The sequence below is a fragment of the Mustela erminea genome, chromosome 13 (genome assembly GCF_009829155.1).
Source record: "Mustela erminea isolate mMusErm1 chromosome 13, mMusErm1.Pri, whole genome shotgun sequence".
NCBI classification, from domain to species: Eukaryota; Metazoa; Chordata; class Mammalia; order Carnivora; family Mustelidae; genus Mustela; species Mustela erminea.
Window position 1 is genome coordinate 74,253,955 of NC_045626.1, and position 19,220 is coordinate 74,273,174.

The 19,220-nt window shown below is 39.2% G+C and overlaps 1 protein-coding gene across 16 annotated transcripts in view; it reads left to right on the forward strand.

Annotated features, from left to right (window-relative positions):
- GIT2 (GIT ArfGAP 2) overlaps window positions 1–19,220 on the forward strand; it is a 51,656-nt gene that overhangs the window by 7,721 nt on the left and 24,715 nt on the right. For 9 of the 16 annotated variants that reach the window (XM_032311168.1, XM_032311159.1, XM_032311163.1 and 6 more), the window contains 9 exons: window positions 1,533–1,619; window positions 1,735–1,865; window positions 4,082–4,176; window positions 12,420–12,465; window positions 12,604–12,609; window positions 13,598–13,646; window positions 17,255–17,327; window positions 17,547–17,644; window positions 18,689–18,800. In XM_032311168.1, coding sequence (XP_032167059.1) covers window positions 1,533–1,619; window positions 1,735–1,865; window positions 4,082–4,176; window positions 12,420–12,465; window positions 12,604–12,609; window positions 13,598–13,646; window positions 17,255–17,327; window positions 17,547–17,644; window positions 18,689–18,800 — 697 coding nt within the window. Of the gene's footprint in view, window positions 1–1,532; window positions 1,620–1,734; window positions 1,866–4,081; window positions 4,177–12,419; window positions 12,466–12,603; window positions 12,610–13,594; window positions 13,647–17,254; window positions 17,328–17,546; window positions 17,645–18,688; window positions 18,801–19,220 lie in introns of all 16 variants that reach the window. The other 7 variants (XM_032311160.1, XM_032311165.1, XM_032311173.1 and 4 more) reach the window with 2 other exon arrangements.

Below are 19,220 nucleotides of genomic sequence, written 5' to 3' on the forward strand. Positions count from 1 at the left end.
TCGCTGTCTCTCTGTCAAGTAAATGAATAAAATCTTAAAAAATAAATAAATAAATAAACAAAACAGGAAAAACAAGAAAGCAAGAAACTTAAAGAGGAGGAAAAGAAAAAACAAAAAAACTTTCTGTATTCTAAATAATTAATAACAGCCCTTTTTGCAGTTGGTTTCATCTTTAATTTTAGTGGTAGCCATTCATGTTAGTGGAAGTACAAGGGCAAAGAGGAAAAAATAAGTATGTATCTAGAAAATGATTTGCATTTTTCATATGTTTTAAAATTATACTTCTCTAAGTTTTTTGTTTAACTTTGAAGTAGGAACCATCCTTGAGTTTGTTTCTAGAAGGGACTAGAAAGTTCAAGGGACTTCTTTAGGTTTCTGGACTGTATAGTGAGTAGGATCTTCAGGAAGCAGGATGACTCAAAGCTGTAGTGCTTGGGATTCTTTATTATACTTGTAAAATGAGTAGATGGCTTTCTTTATGTGGGCCTTCGCATATTTTTGAGAAATGCCATGAGAAATATGCATTTTTTTTCCAAAGCACTGCTCTTAGGAAACGTTCACACAGAGTGTGGGTGCTCACAATCAGAATTTTAAACTTTGCACAGAATATATATAACTGTTACTTTTGCTTATTAATAAGACTTGGCATGGGTTTTTTACCACAACTTTAAAATATTAAATACATTAATTTTAAAAATAAGGTGTGGCTATAGATGCTGGAGTAGATTTCTGCATTCTTACAATAATGGTTATTACATTTTGGACAATTCTAGGTTAGACCTGAAGGAAAGCAACTCATCTTCTGCATGTGTAAGAGCTTTTATGCAGTGGTACAGAATTTGGTATACTCAGGCCCATTTCCCACCCAGAAAGACTTTAAGTATTATATACAAGGCCAAGAATGGTGTTGTGGTGAGGGTGTGCTATACGGCAGAATCCTGTAGCTTACACAGTGTAGGAAATGCAGCCCTAACATCCTAGGTTCAGTAGTAAAAGCAAATAATAATGATGTTTATAATGACAGCAGCAGTAGTCTTTGAGCATTTCCTGTGTAATAGGCTCCATGCTAAGCACTCCGTTATATCGTCAACTCCTAACCTTGTGAATATGTGGCATTTTTATCACCATTTTAGAGCTGAAAAAACTAAGGTTCAGAATGCTTAAAGAACTTCCACAAGGTCACGTAACTTGAACGGTGTATGGTTTGAATTTCAAGTCTTTGAGACTGCAGAGTTCACCCTCCTTCTCCTACTACCTCTCACTTCAGGTCTGGTTGTGCCACCTAGACAAATCATGCTTCTGGGCAGATCGGCCCTCCCAGCCCTCGTTCCCTTCTCAGTAAAGTATGCATGGCCCCTCTTTAGATCCCAGGGTAGTTGTGAGCAGCAAGGGAGAAGTGCTGCTTCCACCTTACTGAGCTAAATAAAGATTAGTTATTACTAATATAATGTATATTAAAATGATCTGCCAGCTGCTCTGGTATACGAGTCTTTATACTTGTAACAAAAATTTTTTTGGTTTGTGTTTTTTAGCAACTCCACTCAAGTGTGAGAACGGGGAATCTCGAAACCTGTTTGAGGCTGTTATCTTTAGGAGCACAAGCCAACTTCTTTCACCCTGTGAGAAAAGCATGAAATGATTCAGATATTAAATTGAAACTAAGTGGGTTGTGTTTGTGTAGCCTTTGGTTTTATTAATTTGCTTGTTTGTCTACTTTTTATTAATATTTCTCAGGAAAAAGGAAATACCCCACTCCACGTCGCCTCCAAAGCAGGGCAGATTTTACAGGCGGAATTATTGGCAGTATATGGAGCAGACCCAGGCACACAGGATTCTAGTGGAAAAACTCCTGTGGATTATGCAAGGTGAGAGACCTAGATTCTTGTTACTGCCTTGGTTAGGGATTATTTATGTTGGGTATGATCCATTGCTAGGTGGCTAAATTGTGTATGATTAACATTTAACCCCTCTAAGTTAAGGATTTACATCCTGCCATTTTGCCGATGAAGACATTTCAGATACATATGAGCTCAGAGCCTGGCAAAGTCAGAGGAGGTAGAACCATTAACGAGTGTGCTTAGCTTCCAGTGTTTCACGTGACTTCTAACGCAGTGGTATTTGAGCCATGGGCAGGTATCAAGAATTGCAAAACCCACTCCCCAGTTTCTTAATACATTTAGTCATTGCTTGAACTTAAAAACAGATCTGTGCAGATAGGTAGCTGATTAAACAAGTAATAGTAAAATGTTAATTGTGGGTTTTAGGTAGCAGATGTCTGGGTGCTTGCCGTAAAATCCTTTAAAGTTTCTTCTTGGTTTAAAAACTTTGTAAAATGCTGGAAAAATTAATCCATAAGTTAGTCTTGAATATCATTTAAATGATAGAAGATGGTTCATCTTTCCTTCTTTTTCCAAATTAACTTTTTATCAACTGCAAAGTGCTCTATTCTGTTCTGCAGAAGATAAAATGGGTAAAATGCCAAAACTGTGCCATCCCAGAATTTCTTCTTCTTCTCTCATGGAGGAGATGATTCATAAAGGCATAAAAGAGTTAAATGAAACAAGATAATGTGGAATTAATTGCCAGAATCGGTAACTGGTCTTAAAAGGCATATGTAAGGTTTCTTCATTATGGCCTAGGTCAGGAAGAAACTTCTTTAGTTGGTCTTTGAAAAATGGGTTGGATTTGGGTATGTGAAGGAGGGGCTGAAGCATTCCAAGTGAAAAAGAAAGGCATGATTTAAGTTCAGGAGGGAGAGCTGGACGGGCATGTTCAGCACAGCAGAGGACTTTACTAGGTAGAGCAATGTGTCTGGGAATAAGAGCTGAGGTATATAGTATTCCCTAGATCCGAGACTCCACTGACTGTACCAAGTCATCATTATCTGATATACCACTAAAAACGAGAACAACTCGGCTGATTAAATGATGACGAACCATCAATTGTAGTGTGCTTCCTGATTTCACAGCTGTTAAAAAAAAAAAAAAGAGGAGGGATGCCTGGGTGGCTCAGTGGTTGAGCCTCTGCCTTCTGCTCAGGTTATGATCTCGGGGTCCTGGGATCGAGCCCCACATCCGTCTCTCTGCTCAGCAGGGAGCCTGCTTTCCCCCCTCTCTCTGCCTGCCTCTCTGCCTACTTGTGATCTCTCTCTCTCTCTGTCAAATAAATAAAATCTTTAAAAAAAAATGAGGAAAAAATATACATATCTCAGATATCAAACGTGTGGTAGATCGAAGGAATGTCCTATAGTGTCTTGAATGGTGGGAAGAGAAAGTGGCAGAAACTAGACTTCGGCATTTAAGGGAAGAGAGCCCTTGGTACATGGTACTTATTATCACTTACCTTGTAGTTTCCTCATGTGCCTTGCATATATAATAGTTTCTCAGTGTAATAATTTATTTATATGCCTGGTTACTAAACAGATTTCAAGCAGCTTAAGCATTTACTTGGTGAATGAAGAAAGGCAGATCTTGTGTTTTCTGTTAGGCAAAGTAAGGTTTTAAAAGGTAAAAGTAACTATGAGTGGGAGCTGTGCTTTCTGTTGGTCTGTCTCTCCCTGAATTACAAACCTTAAAGTGGATACTAAACTGTCATCCAGAATCAGACTGGCTGCATCAGGAGCCTCTAGGGGAAAAACCTTCTTCAAAATACTGATGTTCACACTCATCCCATCCTTACTGATGCAGAATTCCCAAGGTTGGGACCTAGATTTCTATATGCTTTTAAAAACACTTCAGTTAATTTTTGAGAACCTCTACTGTAGACCATTTATTGGTTTTTTTTCCTACCTCATTAGATGAAGTTATTCTTTATCGCTCCCTTAAGTCTTTCATTTCTTTATTAAGTGTTCTGTTCTGTAAATTAATAAAGGAAGGGGGTAGTTCAGATTGTGAAAACAGCTTATAAATGTGGGAATCAAAGTAGACCTTGACACTTTACCTCACACAAAAGATTGATTATTCTGAGAAGTCACATTTGATAAATTGCTCAGGTGTCTTAGAAGACATCTCTGTACTTTTTTATTCTAGAGCCAGTGGTGACTGGTGAGGAATATAAATGGTACTTTGTTTTCTCTTGGTAGGCAAGGAGGACACCATGAGCTGGCAGAACGCCTTATAGAAATACAGTATGAGCTGACCGACAGACTAGCCTTCTATCTCTGTGGCAGGAGACCAGGTGAGTGAAAGGACAGCAGTCTCTCTACATCTTCTGTCAGTTAACTAACCTCTGGAAAAACAAGTTGGAACACTGTTACCCAAGACTTCTACTTCAACATATCCTTAAGAAAATTGCAAATAAGGATTTTTATTTGAAATAACTATAACATATTCAGTTGTATGTAAAAGGTATAGTCAGTCAAAACTCCTGGAATTTTGGTTTTTAAGACTTTAGCTCCAGAGGAGTGACTATTTTAAGAACCAAAGAGCATAATTGAATGTGCACTATAGTTCTTGACTATAGTTCTTGTGCATAATGGGACTAAGAATGGAAGAGCAGAGCAATAACTTACATAGTTATTTGAAGAATTCTCCTATCAAAGGAATGGAAGAGAGTCCAAAAATGAACTTTGCCAAGTTTATTTATGAAGTAGAACTGGAGTCGGCAAACTGTGGTCTGTGGGCCAAATCTAGCCTGCCACCTGTTTAAAGTTTTGATGCAATATAGCCATGTCCATTCATTTACATACTGTCTGGCTGTTTTCATGCTACTGTCACAGAACTGAGTAGATTGAGGGATGCCTGGCTAACTTAGTAGAGCAGGTAACTCTTAATCTTGGGGTCATGAGTTTGAGCCCCACATTGAGTGCAGAGCTTACAGAAGGAAAGACAGAAAGAAGGAAAGGAAAGAAGAGAGTAGATTGAGTTTGCAACAAAGACCATATGGCTACAAAGCAAAAAATATTTACTGTCTGGACGTTTACAGAAAGTTTGCCAGTCCCTGATTAGAATATCCACATACACCTGTACAGTGGTTTCCTAACCTGGTTGTATGATGGAGTTAATAACTTGGTTGTATGATGGAGTTAAGAGCCTCTGGTGTGGTTCTAAGGGAGATGGGGTAAGCACACTCCATCCTTTCTTTCCTGCTAACTACAATTTAAAACCCTGGACCAGAAGCATGGAGTAGCTATCTAAGGACTCTGGATGGTGGTTTAGGGAGCTCAAAGTACCATCAAGCTGGTGGTGAGTGTCCTGTTTATTTTACTTCTGATACAGCCTTTGTGATAGCCTGAAATCTGGAACTGTATAACAGGTGCAAAGAAGCCTTCTCTCTCTGGTCTATGGAGCAGTAAATGGGATCTTATGGGACAGAGAATTGGGGGGTTTCCCTGGGGGTTTTTTTCCTCCTTCTTCCTTTTTCCCCCACCCTAGCCCCTAGGAAGTCATGTGGCTGCAGCAATGGCAGCACAGCTGCCTAAATCTCTGACCAAAAAGTGTGAGGAGAATCCTGACTGCATTTATTTTTCTATTCTCTCATCACTTGGCCAGGAGGCAGAGCCTAACCTGGTCAGTTGCCTGCTAAAATTCTTCTATGGAGAATATTAATGTTCTCCATAGAATTTTAAAAAGACTCAGCGTTTCACAACATCATACACAAAATATCTGGGATATCAACTGTAATTACTTAACGTAGGAAGAACCAGGAAAATTCCAAAGACTTGCAGGGGAAAAGATAGTCAACAAATGCCAACCCCAGATGACACAGATGTTGGAATTAATCAGACAAAGACTAAAGCAGATAGCAACATCATGCATTAAGAAGTAAGGGTGAATTTTCTTGAAGCAAATGGAAATATAGAAGGTCTCAGCAGAGAAACAGACCCAGATAGAAATGCTGAACTGAAAAGTACAATAACAAAAATTTTAAAACTCAATGGATGGACTTAATAGTGGACTGGAGATGACAAAGAAAAGAGTCAATGAATTGAAATAGATCACTAGAAATTACCCAGTTTGAGCAACAGGGAGAAGAAAGAGTGGGAGGAAAAAGAAACTGAACACAGAGCCCAGGGACCTATGTGACATTATCAGAAGGTCGTATTTGTATTCTCAGACTCCAAGAAAGAGATCCAAAAGCCTGGCGCAGAAAAAATATTTGAAGAAACATGGTTTCAAAACTCTAAATTTGGCAAAAGACGTAGACTTCAGATTTAAGAAACTCAGAGATTCCCAAATAGGATAAACTCAATAAAATCCTCCCTCAGACACATGAAAATCAAACTGCTGAAAACCCAAAGACCAAAAAAAATTGAAAGCAGCCAAGGGGGAAAAAAATGACAACATATGAAAAGACAGTTTGAATGGCTGTGGTTTTTAGTTGCAAAGAGTCAAGATGAAAAAGAAGTAGAACAATTTTTTAAAGTCCTGAAAGGAAAAAACTATCAATTCATAATTCCTCTTCCAGTGAAAATAACCTTCAGGAATGAAGGCAAAATAAAGACATTTTAAGATGAAGAGAACTAGTTGCTCTAACAGAAATGTGAAAGAAAGTTCTTTGGTTAAAAGGGAAATGATACCAAAGGGAATCTGGAACTTTAGAAGTGAAAGAAAAGCAACTGAAATGATAAATATCTAAATAGATATAATAGACTGTTTTCCTCCTAAGATCTTTGAGATATGCATGGCAGTTTAATGCTTGTCTGGTGGGGTGTTCAGCATATGTCAGTGTGATACATTGATAAGGACGACATAAAAGGGGAATAGGTAAAAGAAATATGGAGGCGAGGATTTTACATTCTTCTTAAGTTGACAAAATATTCTAAGTAGACTAAAAGATGTACACTGTAATGCATAGTACAACCATTAAAAATGGTCTACACAATGGAAGGTGGTCAAAACCTCTAGAGATAAAATGAAATGTTAAAAATTACTCAAATAACAAAAGAGACTTCAAAACATTCCAGAAAAGAGAAAAAAGGAGAGAAAGAGGAACAAAAACCTGAGGCCCAAACAGAAACTAAACAAAAATTCTAGACTTAAATCCAAACATATTAATAATTACATTAAATGTTATGTTAATGACATAAATGTACCAAATAGAAAGCAGAGATTGTCATAATGGATTTAAAATAAAAAATGAGCTCTAATAACTATATGCTCTCTATAAGAAACCTACTTTAAGGGGCGCCTGGGTGGCTCAGTGGGTTAAGCCTCTGCCTTCGGCTCAGGTCATGATCTTGAGGTCCTGGGATCGAGCCCCGCATTGGGCTCTCTGCTCAACAGGGAGCCTGCTTTCCCTCTCTCTCTACCTGCCTCTCTGACTACATGTGATCTCGTCAAATAAATAAAATCTTTAAAAAAAAAAAAAAAAAAAGAAACCTACTTTAAATATAATGATGGAAGTTAGTTAAAAACAGAAAGGTATAAAAAGATATATCCTGGGAACACAGTAAAAGAAAGCTAAAGAGTTTATATTAATACCAAACAAAGTAGGGACACCTGGCTGGCTCAGTCAAGCGTCTGCCTTCAACTTGGGTCGTGGTCTCAGGGTCCTGGGATCCGGTCCCATGTCGGGCTCCCTGCTCAGCAGGGAGCCTGCTTCTCCTTCTCCCTCTGCTGTTCCACCTGCTTGTGCACTCACTTTCTCTCTCTGACAGATAAATAAATAAAATCTTAAAAAAAAACAAAAACAAAGTAGACTTTCAGGGCAAAGAAATTTAGCAGGGATAGAGATAACAGTTTTCCAAGGAGATGTAACAATTCTAAATGTGTACACACCTAGCAACAGGGTTTCAAAATACATGAAGCAAATTTTGATAGAACTAAAAGGAGAAAAGGTCAAATCCCCAATTCTTGGATATTCAGCAGCCTTCATTTAGTAATAGATGGAACTGGTAGATGGGAATCAGCAAGGATATGGGGCACTTGGCTGGTGCAGTTGGTAAAGCATGTGACTCTTAATCTCAGAGTTGTGAGTTCAAGCTTCACAGTAGGGATGGAGACCACTTAAAAATAAAAAACAAATATAATGAAATTTAAAAGAAGAAAATCAGCAAAGATAGCAAACTGAAACCAAATCGTCAGGCAACTGTATGTAGTTGACATTTGTTGTGTGCTCTATCCAACATTGTCAGAATACACACTCCTTTTAAGTACATGTTGAACATTCACCAATTAGACCATATCCTGGGTTATAAAACAAAGCTTAACCAATCTAAAAGAATTAAAATCTTAAAGAGTATATTCTCTAACCATAATGGAATTAAGGTACTAAAAAGTAGTAAAACTAACTGGAAAATTCCCAGATGTTTGGAAATTAACACAGTTCTAAATAATCCATGGGTCTAAGAGGAAATCTCAAGGAAAATTGGAAAATTTTTTTTTTTTTAAAGATTTTATTTATTTATTTGACAGACAGAGATCACAAGTAGGCAGAGAGGCAGGCAGAGAGAGGAGGAAGCAGGCTCCCTGCAAAGCAGAAAGCCCGATGCGGGGCTCGATCCCAGAACCCTGGGATCATGACCTGAGCTGAAGGCAGAGGCTTAACCCACTGAGCCACCCAGGCGCCCCTGGAAAATATTTTCAAATGAATGAATTATGAGATGCAGCTAAAGCAATTCTTAGAGGAAATTTTATAGTATTAAATTCTTGCATTAGAACACAAGAAAGCCCTCAAATTCTCCAGCTAAGGTTACACCATAAGAAACTATGAGTTTCAAAAAAAAAAAGAAACTGTGAGCTTCTTACTGCTTACTCATCCAAAAAGATGAGTAAAATAAACCCCAAGTAAGCAGAAGGTAGGAAATAACAAAGATAAGAGCAGGAATCAATGAAATTGAAAAAGGAAAACAGTAGAGAGAAATCAGTGAAACCAAACACTGATTTTGGAAAAAAAAAAAATGAATAAATGTCTAGCCATATTATAAATAATACAATGCACACAAATTAGACAACTTAGATAAAATGAACCAGTTCCTTGAAAGCCACTAACTACTGACCACCTACCCAAGAAGAAAGAGGTAAATGCATAATCTTAAATTTTAAGGAATTTTAATCTATACTTTAAAACATTCCATTAAAGAAAACCCCAACCCACATGACTTCACTGGTAAGTACTGTGAACAAGTTGAAATGATATTGCCATGTAGCAATTCAGCAGAGAGGTTTGTTTTGTTTTGTTTTGAAAGATATTTATTCTACAGAGATCACAAGTAGGAAGAGAGGCAGGCGGGGGAGGGGGGGGGAGGGGGAAGCAGGCTCCCTACGGAGAGCCCTATGCGAGACTGGGTCCCAAGACCCTGAAATCACATCCTGAGCTGAAGGTGGAGGATTAACCCACTGAGCCACCCAGGCGCCCCATCAACAGATAGGTTTTATGACTCATGTGATTTGCTAGCTTTGCAATTATGATTCTTAGTGGACATTTTTAAGTGTTAGGAATTCACACTCCCAAGTTCTGCACATAAAATGAGACTATTCTACCAAACATTTGAAGAAGAAATAACATCAGTTCTACATGATATTTAGAAAAGAAAAAGGCAGGGAACATTCTGAACTCATTTTATGAGGCTACCATTACCTTAACACCAAACCCAGCAGAGATAGCACAAAAAAAAAAAGCCCTTGTGAACATAGACACCAAAATCCTCAACAAAATGTTAACAGATTGAGTCTATATATATATCATATATATCGTAACCAAGTACAATTTTTGGATGCCAAAACTAAATATTTAAAAATCAATATGATTTTATCATATTAACAGAATAGGAGAAGGAAACCATCAATCTTATCAGTTGATGCAGAAGAAGAATTTTTTTTTTTAAAGATTTTATCCATTCACTTTACAGACAGAGATCACAAGTAGGCAGAGAAGCAGGCAGAGAGAGAGGAGGAAGCAGGCTCCCCACTGAGCAGAGAGCTCAATGCGGGGCTTGATCCCAGGACCCTGAGATCATGACCTGAGCTGAAGTCAGAGGCTTTAACCCACTGAGCCACCCAGGCGCCCCGCAGAAGAAGAATTTAATAAAATTCAGTATTCCTTCATGATAAGAAAAAACTTAGCAAACTTGGAATAGAAGGGACTTCTTCAAGCGGATAAAGAGTATCTGTAGAGGGATGACTGGGTGGCTCAGTCAGTTAAGCATTTGCCTTTGGCTCAGTTCATGATCCCAGAGTTCTGGGATTGAGCCCTGCATGGGGGTGGGGTGGGTGGTTCTTGCTCAGCAGGGAGCCACCTTCTCCCTCTCCCTCTGCCTGCCACTCTCCTTGCTTGTGCTCTCTCCGCCTCTCTCTGACAAAATCTTAAAAAAAAAAAAAACTATAGAAACCCACAGCTAACATCATCCTCAATGATGAAAGATTGAATGCTTTTGTTCAAATATCAGAAACAAGGCCAGGACGTCCACTCCCACCATTCCTATTCATCATGACACTGGAAATCCCCCAGAATATAAGGCATACAGATTGAAATGGAAGAGATACAGCTGGTCATAAATAAGATGGCTTCTATGTAGAAAATCCCAAGGAATCTACAATAGCGTTCTTAGAACAAATAAATGAATTTAGCATGGTTGCAGAATATAAGGGAAATAATGAAACATCAATCATATTTCTATAGATTAGCAGTGAACAATTAGAAACAAGCTAGAAAAACAATACCATTTATAATAGCTCCAAATTAGATGCTTAGCTATAAATCTGACAAAATATTCATGGGCTCTGCATGCTGAAAACTAGCAAATGCTACTGAAAGAAATCAAGGAAGATCTGAATCAGTGGAGAGAGAACTGTGTTTATGAGTTAGAATAGTAATGTGTCAATTCTCTACAAATTGATTTGTAAAATTAATGCAATTCAAGGATTTTCTTGTGGACATAGATGTGCCAATTCTGAAATTTACACAGAAAAGCAGAGGAACTAGAATGGGACCATTTTTGCAAAAGAATGTGGGCAGAATCACACCTCCCAATTTTAACTTGTGCTGTAAAGCTCTGCTGAACTCAAGACCGTGGTTATGGAGGAGAGACAAGACATACAAGTCAGTTAAACAGTAGAGAGAATCCAGAAATAGACCCACACAAATATTTTCAGTCGATTTTTTGAGAATTGCAAAGACAATTCAGCGGGGGAAGAACAGTCTTTTAAGTATATGGTGTTCTAACAACTAGTCATCTATATGCAGAAATAAAAACTTCAGTACCTTCCACCTGGCATAAAGGATGTAACTCAAAATGGATCGTAGGTCTAAATGTAAAACCTAAAAGTATAAAACTTCTAAAGAAAACAGAAGAAAATCTTGATGATCTTGGACTTTGTAAAATGTTTACATGTAACACCAAAGGCACAACCCATGAAAGAAAATATGGGTAAATTGGACTTCATAAAAACTGGAAGCTTTTGCTCTGCAAAGGCTACAGTTAAGAAAGAGTGAAAAGACAGGCCACAGACTGGGAGAAAATACTAAGAAATCACATGTCTAACAAAAGACTTGGGTCCAGAATATTTATACCTAAATATATAAAACTCAACAGAAAGAAAACAAACAACCCAGTACAAACTGGGCGAAGACCATATCCAGATGCCAAATAAGCACATGAACTTGAGATGCTCAGCATCATTGGCTATTAGGGAAATGCACATTAAAAGCACAAGACACCACTATACACCTATTAGAATGACTAAAATTTTAAAACCTGCCAAAGAAACTGACAACATGAGTGGGAAGATGTGAAGCAACTGTAACTTTTATATTGCTGGCTGCGAAACAAAATGATAGAGCTACTGTGCCAAAAAGTCTAGCAGTTTCTTACCAACTTATATACACATTTACCTAGTACCTACATAACCTAGCATTCCCATTCCTGGGTATTTATCCCAGAGAAATAAAGACTGATGTTACACAAAAACCTATATTTGAATGTTTGTAATGGCTTTTTATTCATTGACATGTGATCAGTGTCCTCCAGAAGCTAAGTTAGGACTGGCTCAGTAAGTGTTGTAGGAGAAGGAAGCCCCACCCAGATCTGCCAAGACCATCTGCCCCAGCCTTGATGGTTTTATGCTAATTGATTAATTTGAGGGTAAGCCACCAAAGCCCAAGGGTGCTTCTCCATCCCACATGGAGAGCTGACCAAAGCCCTCTCTGCTCGTTTAGGCTCCCTAAAAGTTTTCTCCATGACTAAAGATCATCAGTTATACTGGGAATGAAATGAAGTGTAGGATTAGTGTGAGCACAGCCTTTTTGCTTAATGATGTCTGGACCTTTGTGCCTGAAGAAAATGGAAATATGATTCTTGCTACTAGCCAGGTCTTAGACAGTTCGTAGTCAGTCTGACACTTCTGCCCCTTCCCCAAATAATTCATAGTTATGAGAAACTGCTGATGGCAAGACGTAAATTAAGAAAATTATGGTAGTGTTCCTTTATCGATCTTACCAGTATTTATATAAACAAAACTCTGGCTTGATTTCTGTTTCAGATCACAAAAATGGACAGCACTTTATAATACCTCAAATGGCAGACAGGTAAGGCCACTGAAATACCAATCAGTTTTATCTGTCACTATTATTTCCTTGGTTGTATAGTGTTTAAGTGTATTATACTTTGTATTTAACAAAGCCCATACATTTTTCTCTTTTACGGCTATACAATTTGGAAATAAGACGGCTGTAAGTAAACCACCATGTAAAACTTAAGTTTGAAAGAGTACAAGTAACAGACATACTAGTAAAATTGGAGTTAGGGATATTGTCACAGTTTTAGCTAGTTGTGATGGTATATCGTGTCGATAGGTTGTATCACAGAATATTTCTATATTATAAGAGAGGATATTCTTTGTCTATAACAGGGATTGGCAAATTTTTTAAGGGCTAGATAGTAGATATTTTAGGTTTTGTGGGCCATACAGTCTCTGTCACAACTACTCAACTCTGCCAGTTGTAGACGAAAGCATCTGTGGACATTAGGTAAATGAAGGGCAAATCAGTTGCAAGAAAATACTCTTTCTGGACACTGAAATGTGAATGCCATATAATTTTTCCTGCTTTAGGAAATATTTTTCTTCTTCTTTGGGGCTTTTTCCCCCAAACCACTTAAAAATGTAAAAACCATGCATAGCTCCTGGGCTGAACAAAGAAATGAGCCATAATCTGCCAACCCCTGGTCTGTGAGGTTAGCAAAGTTCACAGCTGCAGGAATGAACTTGAAATCCTTATTTATCCAATTACCTTTGCACAAACACTGTCAAGAGTTTATGAAACAGTTAGCTGTTATTCCACATGTAATCTTGCCACTCTGGTTTTTCACATTCTGCCCTTTCATATTTCCTTCTGTCATGCTTTTTTTGATACTTCAAGAATTGAGACTTCTCACATAAAGGGCCTGGGGACGAATCATCAGTAATTCTTGTCTACTAGTTATTCAGTGATTAATTTTATCTGTACCATGTTGCGTGACTTTGATTTTTCTAAAAGGAGTTACAAATTCTTACGCTCAAAGTTTTCTTGCTAACTCTAATGGGCTTAGAATTTTTGGTCCTGACCGTGTCCCTGAACTGTTACTTAATGTCTTGATGCCTTGCCTATCTTAATGTTCTATAGAACTCATAAAAATGTTTTTTATTTATTTGCTTATTAGTTCTGTACATTTTCTTAGCAGCCTGGATTTGTCTGAATTGGCAAAAGCTGCTAAGAAGAAACTTCAGTCCGTGAGTATCTCTGTTTCCTAGTGAAGTTCAGTGTGGGAAACCATGCATCCTGCTGATAACTGTCCTCAGCTCATTACCTGCTGCAACAAATGACTTTGTTTCCTCCTCTGGGATGTTATAAAATCCGAAGCAGAACATTAAGTACTTAAAGAAGAGACAGGACGTACTCTTAAGTTTAGTAGATCTGATTTATCGGCTCTGCATCAGGTAATGGCGTTTTCTCTGTCATTCTGAAAGTGAAGACTGTGCCTTTGGTGTTAGGGAGTTGTTTCTCCTGAGAGTACCCTAGTTCTCCTGAGAGTTCCCTAGTTTCTCTCAAGAGTAGGACACACTTTTAGGGATGCCTTCCGGTAGCCACCTAGGACGCTAGGGAAAGGCAGGAGCTGACGTTGGAGTTGTGAGTGCCGCAGATCCACTTGGCCACTATTTGCGATTGGGCCACCATCGTCACTGTCTTGCAGAGCCCACGGTGTTCAGCAGAGCTTTTTAAGTGTTTGTTTTCAAGGGCTGGTGGTCCTTCCCCAACTGCATGCTCAGAGCTTGCCCAGTTCTGCAGGGCCGAGCCTCCCTTCCGTCTGCGTCCCTCTTCCCAGCCTGCCTCAGTCAGGGGCCCAACAGATCAGCTTCTCTGGGCAGCTTCCTCTTAGTTTGATCCCCACAGATGAGGCCTCACCAGGGTGCTTCCCCGCTGCCTCAAGCACCAGATTGCCTGCCTTGGGCTGTTCTCATAGCTCTCTGGATCAGAACCAAGATTCTTAACTTCTTGTCATGACCTTGAAGGGCATCATCCAGTGCCCACCATTCAGTTTTTGCCCTGGTTTCCATCTGGTTCCTCCTGCGTGTGTGCATGCATGTACACATGTGTGAATGTATTTATTCCATTTTGGGTTAACACTCTCCGAGACCACCTTCAGATCCTCTTTGGGAATCTTCTCTTTCTGCAGTGTTCTGCTTTCCGGGCTTCCAGCCCTTTTGTCATTCAAGTAGCTGAAATCTGACCACCTAGTGTAGAAGGGAGTTTCCCCAAGCCTGACTCTGAAATTGCCTCTCCCCTAATGTATGACTTTCTCTTTGTTCCTCTTTTCACAGAAGACCCTTTACTAACACTTCATATAATATTAAGTACTAAATATTACATAAAATGAATTTATCATTACTAGTATTTAACTGTGTTATGAAATAAATGTATTTTATGCAATTTGGTGTCTCTGTGTTCTGTATCTGTGGTTATGTGTGTCTGTGTTTTACCACGTTTCTCAAATTTAGGAGATCATGGTAGGGTGATTAAGATGACAAGCTTTGGAATCAGATAGCACTAAATAGTCTCATTTCCTTTTAATTAGAGTATATAAGCCAATTTTTATTTTAAATAATACAAACATTATTGGTAATACTCCAGCTCCCTTTGACTGACCTACATTTGCTATGCTGAGAGAGCTGCACAAAAGTTGGGGTTAGGTCGGTCATATCTCCAACATGTGGCAGGCACTAGATAAATATGTGGAACAAAGTTGAGTATAGCTCTCAAGAACTCAGGCTCTGGCTCAGACTGGTCAGGTACAGAGCTCATCTCTGACAAGCTCCTTAACCTCTCCGTGTCTTGGCATCCTCTCCTGGAAAGGGAGCTAATGATCAATCAGTGGCTACAGATCTGAAATGCTCCGTGAGGATGGACTGCTGTTATTACTTGTTGACCCCACCCCATGGTCTCCCCCTCACGGGGGACAGCTGGACCAGTGCCACTGCAGTGTTTATCCTAAAATATCTCCCTCTCTCCAGCTGAGAGAAATAGAAGTCTAATATGTTTCTTAAATTAGTAAGTGTTAACATTGGAGAGACTTAAACTGGATCTCGTGTCTATCACTTGCTGGCTTTGTGACTTCAAGCAAGCTCCTAACTTCTGTGCTCAGTCTCCTGTCTGTAAAGTAGGATAATAGTTCCTGTCTTAATAGAGGTGTCATGAGTATTAATGTGATGATAGTAGCACAGTGCCTGGGATGTAAGCCTTCAGTCTTGCTGTTGTAGTTACTGAGTAATAATAACCTTAGCTTGTAGCCCCTTATTGGGAAGAGACTGGATATTTAAGAGGCAAGTTCAAGTTCCCAGTCCCTCATTACTTTATCCAGCAAAAGGCTCTCAGAGTTTATTTTCAACTATAAATATAAATTTAGCACACAAGAGAAAATGTGGAAAATGGACAGGGGGAATCCTCTTCACTCACTATATTCTTAATGGACTCAGGCTCAATATTTTGATATATTCTGATTCTTATTTTATATGCATGTCATTTTTTTTTAAGATTTATTTATTTATTTGACAGACAGAGACAAGTAGGCAGAGAGAGAGGAGGAAGCAGGCTCCCCGCTGAGCAGAGCCCAACGTGGGGCTCGATCCCAGGACCCTGGGATCATGACCTGAGCCGAAGGCAGAGGCCTCAACCCACTGAGCCACCCAGGCGCCCCTGCATGTCATTTTTTTTAAATGGAAGCTGAATCTTAATTATAAGATTGTATATCCTGCTTCTCTCACCCAACAGTCTACCCATTTTAACAAGCTCCTATGAGGTCTGTTTAGCCAGCCTTTTAAATTGCCACATAAAATACCTTCTGGTCACTGTGTGACTGGATATTTACTGGGCCCCATCTCAGGGCCAGGTACTGTGGGTGGACATAAGGAACGCAGTAAGGAATAAGATTCAGTGTCAACTAAAAAGTGACAGCCACCGGGGCACCTGGGTGGCTCAGTGGGTTAAGCCGCTGCCTTCGGCTCAGGTCATGATCTCAGGGTCCTGGGATCGAGTCCCACATCGGGCTCTCTGCTCAGCGGGGAGCCTGCTTCCTCCTCTCTCTCTCTCTGCCTGCCTCTCAGCCTACTTGTGATCTCTCTCTGTCAAATAAATAAATAAATCTTAAAAAAAAAAAAAAAAAAGTGACAGCCACCAACCATAAGGATGTGTTTTATGAGGAAAACTGCAGAGAGCTGGAGCCATCCTGGTGGAGGCTTAGCCTCAACTGGACTGAGGAAGACCCAGCTGTCCTTCCCATCCCAGTGGCTGCCTGCTGGCGTGGAGACTATTCTGTTGGCTGACACTGCACGGCACGCTGATTAGACAGGCTGCCATTTGTGGGGGGTGCTGAGTACTTTCCGGGATTGGAGGCCTGCTTCCTGAAGAATATAGCAAAGTGGCTTACTGAAGACTGGATGATGGTTTCTGTAGTGGCATGTTTTGGCATCTCTGTCCCACCATGGGTTTAGGATCCTTTCTATCTGTGGGCACCGACAAATGCTCAAGAGCAAAAGAGGGGACTTTAAAGGGTCAGAGAGTCAAGAACTGGACCCTGCATTTCAGATGACTCTGCCCTCCTTTATAGCACACCCCTGTCTGCTTGTCACAAAGAAGTGAGGCTGCTGTGGGAGGCAGATATTTCTAGAGGATCTGTACTATTCTGGAAATGTTATTGTCTGTTTGACAGTGGGTATTTACTAAGCACTGGCTTTGGATAAGACATTGGAGATTAAAGAGTGAATAAGTCACAGTGCCCACTCATTCTCCCAGTGTTAATCCTTGTCCCTTGTGTTCCTGGTTATTTTTTTTTTTTCACTTGCAGCTAAGTAATCATTTGTTTGAAGAACTTGCCATGGATGTGTATGATGAAGTTGACAGGCGAGAGACCGATGCAGGTGACTGAAAGTGTGGCTTTCTCTTACAAGCTTCTGTTGTTGATGGGTGGTACTTCTACTGTCCTGTTGTTGCATGTTGTCGACATTTACTTTTGTGTATGTTGGTTTTGGAGTGTTCTTCCCCTAGTTTCCCTCGTGATGCCCGAGCTGTGGCTCTCAGAGAAGCAGTGGCACACTTGTGGTGATAAGATTCTGTCTCTGGCTCTTTCCTCTGGCTAGTCTGGCTTGCCACGCAAAACCACAGCACCCTGGTAACCGAGACAACTGTCGTCCCCTTCCTTCCAGTCAATCCCGAGTACTCTTCAACACGGAACCAGGCAAGTGGCCGAGTCTGAGAAGTAACCAGTGGTGGTATTTTGGGAAGGGCTGATGTGGTATTTAATTTTCCGAGGCTAGGTGTTTTTAATTTTTTGATTGATTAAAGTTAATATCTTTTACACACACACACACACACACACACACACACACACACAACTCAAGAAATTGGTAAGAAAAGCAATAAATGTAAATTGAAGACTAGAAAAGAATATAAAATAATTCACAGAAGAAATATAAGTGGTTTACAAATGTGAAGAAATGTTTAACCTCTTTAAAAAAAAAAAAAAAAATGTTTAACCTAACTAGTGATCTAAGAAAGCAGCCTAAAGGCATTCATTAAAATTTCATCAATCAACTACTCCAGGCTGGTAAAGATATAGGAAAATGGGCTTTCTTACGCTACAGATAAGAGTTTCCATTGCTGTAGACTTCAGAAAACTGATTTGTTAACTGATTTTAGAAGTCTCAAAATTAAGTCCATCGTTTCCCATACATAATCCTTATTTGGGAATGTATGCTAGTAAAATAAAAATAAAGATTTATGCATAGTGATTTTCATCAAAGCACTGTATAAAATAATAGAGCATTGAAAACAGCCTAAGCCTCTGTCAGGAGGAGAAAATTGGGAAGGACTTTTAATTTTTATTGGTTAACTGCTATATATAATGATGAAGTTCCAGCATCTAGGCTATAACTTTATCTTGAAATTTTGAATTTTCTTCCAAATCAGTAATTCATTACTGGGCCTACTTCAAAACTGCATTGATAATGGGGAAAAAAGCATCAGGTAGAAATATTTTGGTTTTGTTCACAAAAATAAATGCACACGGTATTATTTAGTTCTCTTGTGTAGATGGTTCTGCCCTGTTTGCAAGGAAAATGTTGATGTGTGTGCCTCCCCTAGACTGCGGTGATACTTTGATCATGCTTGGAAGTCTTTGCTTGGGAGTCTTACTCAAGTCTAACAATGTGATTGGTTTTATGTGAATATCCACGTGTATGTTTTCACATTTGGGAATATTTCCAATTATTTCCTCTCTCAGGGCAGACAGAAACTCGCTCGGTTTAACGCCCATGAGTTTGCCACACTGGTCATCGACATTCTCAGTGACGCCAAGAGGAGACAGCAAGGCAGTCCTCTTTCTGGTTCAAAAGGTAACTGTTTCGAGCTGCTAAAATTTGATTCTTTGGCCTTCTAAACTTGACACAAGTATTAAATTTAGAATTATAAATTAACTAAAACAATTATCATGAAAAGTTTACCCTTTTGAGCCCTGAGAAACTATAAATATTTCAGGGTTGTTAACTGCTATTCAAATTTGTCCAATATGTTTTTTCCTCTTAGATCACCTATCTTCCCTATAAAATTGCATCCTGAAATTAACCTAAAAGTCTGACTTAGGTCTTATTAAAGGGCAGAAGAAAAATCAACCTTCTTGATTGATACTTCAGCTCACCTGTTATTGGTTACAAACAGAATTGAGCGCTAAATAATAAAATTTGTTACTATAAACTTTATATGTCTAGAGTAAGAATTATTGTAGTTTATGTAGAGAGCACCGAGCCCTATTTCCA